A 13,685-nucleotide genomic window follows, 5' to 3' on the forward strand; every position below is an offset into this window, starting at 1 on the left:
AAAGCAGAGAAACACTTAGGAACCAGAATTTGGAGCTGCATGTCATGAGGAGCGTTTTTGTGTTAAAAACAAAACCTCTTCTAATAACCAGGCAGGTCATCAGTGAACAACACAGAACTATAACTAAGCCAATTGGCTTCTTGTCGGCCAAATTTTACAACAGAAATTACCAGAAGGAGATAAGTTCTATGTCTCAAAAGCAAGCTGCTGTTGCCTGATCAGTACAGAAGAAAAAGGGTAAAACAAAGCAAAATCCTGGAAGCACACCCTCCGACCGTGCTTTTCATCTGGAGATGCCACTTATTCATCCTAAAATAGGAACCCACAACTGTGTTAAAGATTAAATGCCCTGATTTGGAAATCCTTAGAAAAGCTTCTGAGCTTGTGTTAAGCGTAGTGAGTGCTGGAAACCCCTATCAGGATGATTTAAAATTAATGCAGCATGTTGAAATACGTAATTTGTTAATGGTTCTCCAGTGGCTGTGGGAGTTGGTTGAAGAACTGAGTAGGACCATGTTGAAAAAAGTCACTCAATCCAAAATGAGATGTGAAGATATTCAGAACTGTGATTCCTTTTCCAGCTTTAACTGGCCATGCTTTGTTTTTTAAAAACAGTCTGATAAAACAGACTTTGATGGAAAACTTATTGATTTGTTACACTAAGAAACTACCATTTATAACTGCAAGCTGTTAATTGGATATTATCCACAAGTTTTTAATATTAATTTAATAATTACAAAGGAAAAAAGTTACCAAAACAAAAGAATCAACTGTTTTGCCCAAAATTACAAGCCATGCAGCAAGGCAGACTCTCTGCCATATACTCCCAATATTTAGTGGTTTGGTATTGCTTACTCCTAATTTTTGTCCTAAGAGCTAGAAGAACATATCACAAGTCATTGTATGACTGTGGGTGGTAGCATTAATCTGATGTGATATGGGGTTTCAGAGGGGACAGATGTCTGGAGATCCAATGTCCAGATTTCCTTTTGCTCTGTCATCCCCCTAACTGTGTAAAAAACACTTCAAAAAGCCATGTAAAAGGCACTTCTGGGCCTTGCCCTGGGCATGTTCACCTTCCCTGTCTGTGCTTGCCCTCGGCCACAGCCTCCGTGCCCCACGGCGTTTTCATGTTTGCTGGTCAAGTCCAAGCTTCCCAAAGGCAGGAGAGCCTTAATTTTCCTCTCAAACCTAAGTTCTGTAAGTTTTTAAACATAAAAATGTGTCAGCAACACACATCACCAGAATTAACACGCTTTTTGCTGAGTGTCCCCGTGAAACAATCTCAGGGTGAGCTCTGCGTGTTCCTGTGCCACTGGAATGGGCTGGGCTCACAGGCAGGACCAGGGCAACCTGCAATGGTGTCCTGGGGCCACAAGAATGTCACCCGTGCCCAGAAATGTGCCGTTCTGCAGCCAGGAACCAGCAGAGCACCAACCCTGCCTTGTGGCACACTGCAGAGTTTATTGCAGCCTTCTGTCCTACTGAACCCATTTTAAAATTGCCAGTGGCTCCAAACAAATTTTGTCTGTCTTTGACAACTTACAGCTGATATACTTTTTAATAGGAAGGGATGGAGCATTCTGGGTCTTGCTTTTTAAAGTTTTGGTTCCGTAAGGAGTTTGTTACAGCAGGGAACACGCACAGATTTTAAGGAGAAGCTGAATCCCAGCTGATGCTGCTGTACTGATGGGAGGTAACAGCTCGCCTGTGGCTGTTTGTTTTGCCTTGGAAATGAGCGTGACTTATGTGCTGTTAGCTCCAGAGAAGTGATGCCATGATGGTGCATGAGCCTGTGTAAGCACTGGCCTTGCTCACAGGGCACAAATGCTGGGTGAGGTTTGGTGGGGACGAGGCGCGGGCAGCCGGAGCCTGCAGACTTCCCTGTGCCTCCCTTCCCTGCCAGAAACCCCAGAGCTGGGATGGAAACAGCAGCCCCAGATGAGCAGAGGTCAGGGCTGGAAGGCAGCAGCTCCGATTCCACCTGCAGCAGCTGGGTGGATGGAACCACCTGCACCTCCTCTGCCCCGTGCTCTTTGCGCATTACAAATGTCCACTCCTTATTTAGTTTAGAAAACTGTGTATTTTTTCTATGCAGGTACCTCACTTTCAGATTTTCCAGTTTCGTAATACTGTCCCAAATGATATGATTTCTTATTAATATTCCTCATCCGATTTCCTACCATGTTTCCTATTAATAAGGTCACTGGTAAGCAACATTCTGAACTAGAACTTTCCTTTACGTGTGGTATTTGACACTTGTCAATTGAATAGAACGTAAAATTTTAAATAAGTGCAAGCCTTCTAAAACTGCAAAAAACACCACGGTAAGTAACTTTCATTTTCTCAAACACCCATTTTATCTTCCTCTTTTCTTCCCCTTTTCCCCTTTGGGGCTATGGCAGAGGAGAACAACAGATGGTTATCAGTCAAGAGTAACTAGGGAAACGGCAAAACCTGCCCCAATTGCTATGGAGACAGCCATTTCTGTGCTTGGTATGCACTATTTGTTACATCAGCAACCAGAGAGAGTTTAAAAAAGGGGAAAAAAAATGTTCTAAAGCACCTGATATTGAAAGGAAATCTCGTGTTTGTGTGTATTTGTCCTTGCAGCAGGAGGAGTCTCCATGTTCGTTTGCCGCTCAAGTTTTGCTTTAAGCTGATATTTTGGTTATTTTGTGACAGCAGCATTTTGATTTGTGAGTTAATGTAATACAAATACTCAGAGTAAATATTTAGTAATTTTGAGCTGTGTGCAGAATAATTATTCATTAGTAACTCTTTCCCTTCAAATCAGATATTCCTCCCTCCTTGAATTTAACAACCTGGCAGCACAGGCTGGGTACGAAAACTGAAGACAGAGAATGTGACTGCCCAATTATTTGAGGCAGATGAACTGTTTCTGCACAAAGCCTCAACCACAGCTTTGGCAAAACCTTGGGAAACAAAAACAAAAAGAGGAATTTTGGAACGCTTGTAAAAATCTCAGAGTCAGATTGCAGCTTGATCACAACAGCTGTATCAGTTTTTGATGTTCTAATATAATCAAGCTCTTATAGAATTATTTTAGTGAAGCGTAAATAAACAGTAAAAATTAAGGGGGGGAAATGTATTAAAAGCTCCTTTGAAAGAACTTCACATTATTTCATTTAATTAAATTTAGTATTGCCTCAAAGCACCATCTTTCCCCATTTATTTGGGCTTCCTTATCAATTAATACATGGATAAGGACTTTAGTTTGGTATGTGAGAAATTTTAAACAGATGTTTTGGTGTCAGTTTCATTAGATATTGTAGTATTCTTGAAGTTTTGTAAGGGCAATAAATGTTAGAGAGTGTCTCTATTTCTTACAGGTTACGGAAGAACTTAAATGCTAGAGTGCAAACTTTACAGGAAAGGGATGACATAGAACCAGCAAGTCTGTATTAGAAACAAAATAAAAAAGGAAATGGATGGGGAAATGTCCAAACAGAGTTTCTTTAGGAGTTATAATTACCAAAATTAATTATTTTCTAAATATGTTTCTGTAATGATTTACAGTGCATTTACCTTCCTGTAAAATCACTATTGAAATTCCTTTGAATATTTTGGTGATACCTTTAACATGGATATGTCTGGTTAAAAAATGCAAGTCTTTCCTTAATGAGAAAATGGCTCCTGCCTAATGTTTTATCTGCAGGTGTAAATTCTATCTATAACAGTAGTACAAAAATTTTACATGAGTTACAGTAAACCTTAAGTATGCAACTGCTTTTTTATGCTAAATGTGAAATTTGAGAAAGAAATTTGAACAGTATGTATTACAGTAGTAATTAGTACTGGCTTTTATTTAAATATTTAACTAGATTTTGGGCAAAATATAGAAAAAGGTTATAGTAATTTAACTACTGTCACAGTATAATTAAAAAACAGATTAGCACTTGAGCTCTACAGTGGCCTTAGTAGTGTTTGAAAATGGAAAAAAAAAAATCCTTTACCTAATAAAGTACAAAACACTGGTTATAAAGTCCATTATTGTTAAATGTTGATGCTTGAAGGGCCTCTTCTCTGTGAATGTGAGTGTGGCTAATTGCAGAAAAAATGCTGAAATCCCTCATATAGTTGGTGTGCTGTGAGGAAGTCTTGCTGGTAATACAAATGTAGGGCTTTAAAAAGTAATTTTTAAATGTTAATAAAAAAGTAGATTATTTCAGTTTTGGTAAATTTCACCCTGTGTAAATTCAATTCTTGAATGTTTTAGAATAGTTTTGTGTTTTAAAAAAATCTTAAAGCTAGTAACAAGATAAAATTATATTAGCTTTGTTGCTGGGGTTTTTTTATCTTTCAAATGCATTTGAAAATTAAATATTCCTTATTGTTGTGAGCAAAACCTTCAAGGCTTGGTATTTAAAGGATTATATCAAATGGCAAAAGAATATCACCCGTGTAAACCCCTATTCTTTCTAAACAGTATTTGAAATTTAACTGTTATTTATGATAGATAATGCACCAGGGTAAATGGATAAGCCAGACTTACACTCTATCAGGGAAAAGGAGTTTCAAACATTTAAAGTGGCATTTCAAGCCATAGATTCTCCTGTGATATAAATCTGTTGGGATACAGAGTTATTTCACGTTTCTTAGACAGGTGGTTCGTGTCTAAGTTGTTTTTTTTTCCTTTAAAACATCAATTTTAAGTTTTATCCATCAGTTGCATATAATGTAGTCACATAATTTTCTTGCTTTTCAATGAAAACTGAGAGTAGTTATTGAGTCCACATTAGAGCCAAATTACAGTAATACATATAGCTTTATGTATTATAGCTCTGCCACATGAAAGATGCCTTTTCCTCCGAAGAGTTTTATAAATTCTTGGATTGTTTCTGAGCATTTGTCTGTGTCACACTCCATCCAGATGCCATTTGCCCATTCAGTGTTTTCCTTGCTTGAGTGCTTTGCTGTGTTCTCTGAGGTGCTCTGCTATTGCTGTTGTTATCTCTCGGCATTGGCGGGTTGCTAATTACCTGTCACGGAGACCTGGGATCCCTGCAGCCTCCTGGGGGGGGTCGGGGTGGAAAATTCACTCTCGGGGATGCTGCAGGGTGTCCCAGCCCGGGATCTCAGCTCACTGATCTGTTCTGACACCTTCACCCAGCCCAGCTCCAGCGTCTGGGTCTGCTCAGCTTCAGTGCTTTGTGTCTGATGCGTGAGAGATTCAGCATTGAACCCAAACGCTTCGGCCCAAATCCGAGTTAGGTGTCTATGGAACTCAGCAAAATCCTGAAGTGTCACACAGCTCAGTTACTGTGGTTTCATTCATCCTTCAGTGGCTCAGTATTTCTTTGCGACAACGTTTTTTGGTCAGAGGCAGTCAAATCCCTTGGTAGGTTTAGATAAAGTCTGAGCCTGGTGCTGCACTCCTTCAAAAGGCTGAGCAAATGCAGATATGAAAAATCCATGTATTTTTAAAATTGCCTCTTAAATCTGAGTTTGTGTTGTCCAACCTTTTACCACTGGTACATTGCACCACTACATGCATAACAGCTGCTTTGTAATCTCGAGGAAAAGATTTTCTAGAAAGTCTATGAGTGCTGACAAATAGAGGTGGCATTTAAATCTGAATCAAGGCTTCTGCAGCCCAAGACCATTTTTAAAAATTCACCTGTAATCCTGGAGCAGGTGAGGTGTGTCTCAGGTAGCTGACCTGTGCTCTGTGTGCCCCAGTGCTCTGTTCAGGATGCAGCAATGGGAGTGGCGTCACAATGTTCCTTGGGGAAATGTAAGTTCCCCTCGTTCTGAAATATGGGATTTTTTTTCCTTTTTTTTTCTTTTTTCCTTTTTTTTTTTTTTTAGTTGAAATTTAACCTTCTCTGCATATGGGTAACTTTATTCAAGTAAGATATTCTCAATAAATGTTAGGGATGTCTGTTCAGCCCTTCGAGGAGCTGCATGCATAGCCTGCCCACACTGAGTGTGTGAGCTGGCTGCTAGTCCACAGCAATAGCGGGTTTGTTTTGTTTTCACAAGCATAAAAAACATGTGCTGAACACCTTGGCTTTCTGTAAGAATTTATTTAAACTTCTTCCAAAAGTTTAAACTTATCACTTTGTGTTGGAAGAAAGACACTTAGATTTAAACTCTCAACTGAACTGCTCACCAGGGTGCTGTACAGATGCAGAAAAATAGGATTTCCATCTTTACACACAGAGAAATAAATAGGGAGGCAGAGGGTCTTAAAACCTAATCTTAAGACAACTAGCAGTTCTTTTCCTTTTGAGAAGGTCTCATATTTCAATGCAGATGTGAATGTGTTGGGGTGACAGATACCAGGAGACACAAGGTCTGTGACAAAGGAGCATTAAACATGTGAGTCTCACCCCAGAGACTGTGAGGAATTGGTTCATGGGGCACAGAATCAAGGTGTATCACTAATGAATATGTTCCCTATTTACTGATAGTCCTGCTAAGTGTGTGTCTTCTGAGCATTGAGAGGTTTCCCTTGCTGTGATCCTGTGCATTGATCACACAGACTAAACCTGGTTCTTGGCAGTGGCATGACTGGACCTGTGGAAATATGATTAAAATGGTCATTACGCTTTTTTCAACAAAAATCAATCTATGAGAGTAGCAGGTTTAAAAAAAAAAAACAACAATACCCACCAAGGGATCCCTTTAATCAGAAGGCTTTGAGAGTAGCACACTGCGGGTTTATTTGCTTATTTTAGTGTATTTGGCAGAAAAATCAATATCATAGTATAACTCCAGTAAAGATCACACAATATATAGTACTTCCCGTAGAAGGAGAAGGTGATTCTCAATTCGAGGCTCCTTTCTCCTCATCATGTTAATATCTGCCAACATTCTGATTAATAAAGCTAACTGTACTTAATCATGCAGACAGCACTGTATTTATCTAATTTGAAGTTTATTCCTCTTCAAAATGCACTATCCCTTCTGTTTGAGCAACAAATTTTTGTCAATTAAACAGTGATATCAGGACAAGTCTTCTCAGCAGTCAAAAATAGAGGGTTTAGGATCTTTCACAGGTGATCAGAGAAACAGAGAGAACATAAATACATATGTATACATGTATATGTATGTACACATATTTATACATATTTACTCAGATATGTATATATGTTGTTCATGAACTCACACACAGAAAAAATTCCTTTTGGAGGATTGTACATCCCGGCGTCTGTCAGTATTGGAGACATTGCTGAAGTTTTGCCAAATTCACAGAGTTCTCCAAAGTTAGTGAACGCTATGAGAAACCTTAGCTGGGGCTTTATGGTTCCTAAGGTTTTTAGTAGACTTTAGAGTTTGAGTGGGTTTTCCTGTACTTTTAACTCATAAAAATTACAATGTTCATCGATACAGACTGCATCACAAAGGGTAAGTTTCCCATGGCTGGCAAAGATGTACATATCCAGGATGCTCAATATTAGCAGATCAAACTCAGTCTTTAGAGGGGTTCATAAAGATTGTATTTGCTTTGCATGTGCTTTATTGTTGCATAATAAGAAAGTTGCTGCAAATGTCCATTTAGACCAAAAAATTAGATGCAGTGAATAACTGGAAAGTAGTTGGTGAAACTATACAACCATACTATACATGGGTGTAATATATTTGCTATAGTTACATATGTCCATATTTTTAATAAAAATCAGAAACTGCAGTGTAATCTTTGTATCTTTATTCAAGATATTTTACCCACATAGTACAAAAAGTTTCTGCCTCACCAAATCCAAAGTTGATGCTGTCCAAAGGGCAGTAACAGATAAGTCAGGAGCTTGCATCTGTATTTTCATGAAATGCAGATATTTTACTTGCATGTGACTAGATACTAATTTTATTTCTTTAAGTGTAAAATTTAAGGGATCAGATGTCAGAAAATGTAATCACTGAATTTTAAATTGCAACTTTAATTCTTTTAAGCAGAGGAGACAGATGTAGCTGTCTTGCTGTATCCACGTATATTGCGAAATACATTTAAATCATGCGCATACAGGGAGACAAATGAGAGAACTCCACCATCCAAATATTAAATTACGTGTTTTGAAGCAAAATAGTGTTTTAAGTGTACATGTGTATAATGCTTTTTGTCACTGGATTGCTCTTCCTGATGCAGTTAGACAGAATCTGTATTTAGTCAGAAATCTTTCAATAGAAAGGGCTACCAGATGGGACCAGTAACAATGCAGAGAGGCATCGAACCACCACAAGACATTTGGTGCTTAGAATAATAAAAAGACTATAAAATTAGATTAGTTGAGTCTAATTTGGAATTGGTATATTCCCTATGCACTCTCACAGCTCTTGGGTAGATAAAGCCCGAAGATTTAGTACTGTCAGGACAGAGGACTCCAACTTCCAGTAAAAGAAAAAACGGCATTCTGGGAGGTCACGGAGGGCAGCCCAGTGACCTCCAATGATTTACAGGCCTTTAGCTTAATGAAATTGTTTCAGTGACATGACGGTAAAAGCTCATAATGGATTGGATGCCCTAATGTAATGAAATTACTCCCTTCTGCCTTAAAAAAAAAAAAAAAAAAAAGGCGCAATTAATATTTACTGAGACCTGACAGGCTCCAGCGTGCGGGAGCGCGCAGCGCTGTCAGACAGCCGCGAGCAGCCCGAGCAGCCGAGCAGGCGCTGCCAGGGCTGGAGGGACCCCTCGCTGACGGGAAAGCCCCAGCCTGGCGCTCCGAGCCAGCCTTCATCCTCTCCCTTCCTTTCTGCAGGCAACTGGACAACAACCAGATCAGCTGCATCGAAGATGGAGCCTTCCGAGCCCTGCGCGACCTGGAGATCCTGTGAGTGACTCGGTGCCGGGGCGGTGGGGGTGGCTGTCCCCGTGCTGCAGGGCTGTTCAGGCTGGGGGTGCGCGTCCTCGCTGCCCACCTCGGCAGGTGCGATCTCGCACCTCCCCGGGCTGCCGCTGTTGCTCATTGAACCGCTACGGGCGGCCCGTGCGCTGCCGCTCCGGAGGAGCGCGGAGCGGACGGCGTTCGCAGCCGGAATCCCGCCCGGGGCTGCCTGATGCCGAGCAGAGAGAGGATGGGTAACAGGTTCGTGGGCAGCAATATTGCGAGATACGTGACCGCTGCCCTAGACAAAAGCTGTTTCAAAGGTGTTTGGTATGTGAGAGGGAGGAGAGACGGGAGCTTGGCAGGCTTGTTCAGTGCAGTCATTGGCTTTTGGGGAGGATCCTTCTCTGAGGGCTGAAATAACACCACGTTGTGCTCTTCGTGTACCGCAAACTTTACACATAGGCTGTTGAAGCTGCAGCACATGCTGAAAAAAGGATTTTGACAGTGAAAGCTGACTCTACCAGAGCAGCAGCACATTCGATTTAGAGCGCTGTCGTTGTAATGTAAATCCAGTATTACCCTGAACTTGGTATCGGAGCAGCTAATTTGCTTGTTACTAATAGTGGCTTATTCACTTAAAGACCTTTTGTAGAATAGGTGTTCATGACATGAGCTGCTATAAAGCTTTCCCTGTCACCCAGAAGTTAATCCTGCAAAGCTGACAGCGAGTACTCGTGAAAGCAGATGATTCTGAGCCGAGGTGGAGGGGGGGTGGAAGGACGCGCGACCTCTCCAAAATTCAAACCCTCGTCATCCACCGTGAGGTGATGGGAGAGCAGCACAGACCAGCCCTGACCCAGAGCACACCTTCCTTCAGCAGGGAAGGCCTGCCCAGGCTGCTGCAGAGCTTGCCCTTAAATTCCATGCCATGAAACGGCAAACGGTAGGTGGGCGAAACAAGCACCTGCCTCAGCCTCCTGGCACCCGGAGACTCAAGCAGGGTCACGACCTGGGCTCCCGAGAGGAGGCAGAGCGGCGGGGCGGGAGCGGCAGCCCGGTGCCGCTCAGCACGGGGGTCTGAACGCCCGTGACCGTGCGCAGGGCTCTTCCCGGGGCCGGGCCCGGGCCCGCACCGTGCCGGGGCTCGGAGCAGCTCTGCCCTCCGCGCCTGCCGCGGCTCCGCTCCCACAGGGACCTGCTGGTGGCCGTGCCTGTCACGGCCCCTCTGGGCCCCGGCCTGGGACTCGGATGTTGGATCGGATTGTATGCCTTGCTCACGCTCAGCTAGCGCGAGGTTTCTGCAGAGTTTATCTGGGAACTTGTTATCAAGAGTATTGCTTGAATTCTGTAGTAATAGCAATTTTCAGGAAAAGTAATGTGTTACCATTATAAAATTTTACTCGTCTGTCAGATTGAAAAGTCTACTGTGTGGTGAAAGAAAAGAAGAAAGGGAAAAAAAGAAAACCACCTCTAAAACTGGCTTTTATTTTTTTTTTTTCTGTTTCTTTTTTTTTCTTTTTTGAGGGACTGATTTTCTGTATCTGCAGAGAGTGAATCAGTCCTCCACTGACAGCAGACTGTGCTATAACTTTCACTAAATAGGCTGTACCATAAATGGAGCCCTTTTTTGCAATATACTGAGTTCTGCAGGCTTGGCAGAAGTTGCTAGGAACGCATTCCTTCTCCCCAGGATGTAGTAAATGCTGAATTAGTTTACTTACCTCTCTGTTTTTAATTGGTTACTTCTATATCAGTTATTTGTGGGTGGGAGAAGATGAGGCGATGAGGATATATAAAATAGATCATAATCAGTTCTTCAGTGCATTTTTAATTTTCAGCACAGACACACTGCTACAGGAACAAAATCAATATCAATTCTAAAAGATGAGAAAATACATTGATAGTATCTATTTCTAAACTTATTTTTCTTGCAGTCACAAAATGCGTATTTTCTAATTCCAACATAATCTGAATTTTTTCCCATGTTTTTCTTCAAAGAAAGTGTGAGAATTTAATCTATCAAAATAAATTTGCTAAATGCCCCAGAGAATATAGTATGTTTAGTTGTAAAACAGATAAATGTTAAAATTTAAATCTATCTGAACCATCAAAGAACATTAACAAGTGAAACCGAATTTCAACATTTCAGACCCACTGTGTTTTTTATGCAGGTATATTTTAACATATAATGCAGTACATAGAAAATATTCAATTAGTCTTGCAAAAATATCTAATTATCCATTTGAACAGTTTGCCTGAGTACCAAATAATGTATTTCTTCTTTATCTTACTGAAATCCTGTGACCATTCTGTTATTCAGTGTTTCCAGTCCTGCGCTTTTCTCCTGACACACGACCTGTCTACAAAATTCTGAATTTTGTCTATAACTCAGGGCAGAGGTTTTTTTTTTACTCAAGAAATAAACTAAGAATACTTTCTTTGGGAACACTTTGGTTTCTGGGTTGGTTGCACGTTTCCTTCACCATGAGCTCCTCAAAAGCCATGACTGTAAGGAGCTTGGTGATGCAGTAGCTGTAGGAAGGAGTTTCTGGGCAGTTATCCTCCAGAATGCAGAGCACGCAGTGACCTGTGTGACTTTCTCCTTCTTATCAACAAGTTGTTTTCATTTGCTCTTCTCATTTTCTTGTTTTGCCTTATGAATATGTTCCCATACCAGCTAATAGCACAGAGGCAGAGACGAAAACAAGACTGAAATTTGTGCTTAATTTGAGCCCTTGGCGTGGTGCGGGGAGCTGTGAGCTCCAGCTGCAGCTTGAGGCAGCCCAGGGTGCAGAATGAAGCTCCCAACGCGAGCATACTCTTGGTCACTTGTGTGTTTAGGAGCCTCTGTGTTCCAATGCCACAAAAAGTGTCACTGATTTTATGGCCTGACCTACATAGACCCTACAGCAGGTGCTGTGTACTACTGCTGACTCAAAGTTTTGGGTTAAAAGATGCAAAAATGTTGAGTATAAAGTGCTTTGGTGCCTTCTCTTGATTGTCTTTGCCTGTGCAGCAAGTTGAAAATAATGTCTGAGAAATGACCTGCAGAACTGCTGGACTTAAACATCCCATCCTGGTAGTTCTGCATTGGGGCTGGTTTTGTTCATTCTTGCCTCAGGTTTTCAGAACAGACTCCCATGAAGGGTTTGGTTTCTATCTGTAGATAAAATAGGAAATTTTTCTTGTTGACGTAATTCCTGTGTCCCCCTTTCTATAAGACAATTTGAACATACTTCAATGGGTTTGGTCTTGCATTTCAAGACATAGAAAAGTGTGTGCAACAATTGAAATGGCAATAAAATGCAAAATGGGCATGTATTCATAAATGAGTAGAAAAAGTTATTAACTGTCTTATGAAGAAAATTGATGGGAAACCTTTGCTAATTAAAGAATTTTTAGTAGGAGAAGGTCTCTGCTCTGCTTAATTTTTGCTTACTTCCTGTGGCAGTATCTGGCAATAACAGTATTTTTGTGAAATATCTATTACTGTAGCTGTAAATATGACTAAAGGTTATTTTAAAAACCCTCAAAACCAAACCAAAAGCCCAGTGTAGTCTTGAAAATAATCAGCCAGCTACAAGCCACAATTCCTTGTGGTGTGACAATATGCTGTTCATATACTTTGTAGGTTAGAAATTAGTCCATGGTTTTTTTTCCAAATGCCCAGAACTATGAAGGATATGAGATAAAACATGTCTAGGGTTCAGAATTTCACCTCCAGTCTCTCAGGACACATGAATAAAAGAAATCAATTTCAAGATGGTTCAACAAGCTCAAACTGGATAAACTGGTAATACTGAGTGCCTGAGCATACTATTGTCATTAGACTGGGAGGGCTGAACCACTTTTCTCAGTAAGAAACAGAACTCAAGTTTAGCAAAAAACCCATTAATTTATTTGTCATTGTTTTGTCTCTCTGGGATAACTGGAAAACTGTGCAGTGGCATGGGAGCTGTACTGTGTGGACAGCACAGAAAGAATTATGAGTCACTGTTGACAACTTAGGTGGAGTATTTTCCTTTTCTTATATATTGTAAAAGCTGTTTTTCTCCTGCTTTGTAGTGATAGCCAGAGGGTCTGAAGCTTGAACACATTCTATTCGTTGCATAAGATTTTATCATACCGAGAGCTAATCCTAGGAGGTCTGTGGGTAGTATGCTGTTAAAGAAGGCAAAAGGGTTCTTGCTGTACAGAATGATTTGGGGGTTTCTTTGTCGTTAGCCACATGAATTGTAGGTCTTTCACATCATATGGCTGAGTCTGCAAATCCTCCCTCCTGAGTTTCACTTGCTTTTGGAATGAATGAGCACTGACTGCCATTGAGCCCATAGGAGGGACTCACCAGTCCACTTTGGGTGCCTTACTGTGAAACATCGTGCCAATTCATCCAAAATAATAATGAAAAAGTGCAAGTGTAGTCATCCAAATATCTGCGACTTCAGTTCCAAATGGGTCCTAAATACATTACATTAAAAAGATTATTTCTTCTGACTGCAAAGTATAATAAAAGTAAAGAAAAATGCATCACCTTTCCTTTCCCAAAATCTTAAAGTAATGAGAGGAATTTAAATTGTTCTGTCGATGTTTGTGTGCAGAACCTTTTCTGTTCAAATATTTCTGCCACACTTGTCCTCCTGCTCCATGGCAAACCCACAAAACCACAAACCTGCAAGGGCTGTGCTGGTGGTTTTGAGCTCCGATCGGGCCCCAAGGTGTGTCGGATGGGACAGAGCTGATCTGTCACACCAGCCTGGCCTGCAGCCCCAGTTCTGTGCAGTGTCTGCCACACCCAGGCACTGCGAGCATCTGTTCCTGCTGTCCTTGTTTGCATTCAATATGTTCCTGTTGTAAATGATTCTTTCATAAAAGGTGTAGTCTGTGCAATTTCTA

General features: G+C 41.0%; 1 protein-coding gene across 1 annotated transcript in view; it reads left to right on the forward strand.

Annotated features, from left to right (window-relative positions):
• SLIT3 (slit guidance ligand 3) overlaps positions 1 to 13,685 on the forward strand; it is a 468,658-nt gene that overhangs the window by 255,312 nt on the left and 199,661 nt on the right. The window contains exon 6 of the mRNA XM_062502022.1: positions 8,724 to 8,795. Within this exon, the coding sequence (XP_062358006.1) occupies positions 8,724 to 8,795 (72 nt within the window). The remainder of the gene's footprint in view (positions 1 to 8,723; positions 8,796 to 13,685) is intronic.

This window comes from Cinclus cinclus, chromosome 14 (genome assembly GCF_963662255.1).
Source record: "Cinclus cinclus chromosome 14, bCinCin1.1, whole genome shotgun sequence".
Lineage (NCBI taxonomy): Eukaryota > Metazoa > Chordata > Aves > Passeriformes > Cinclidae > Cinclus > Cinclus cinclus.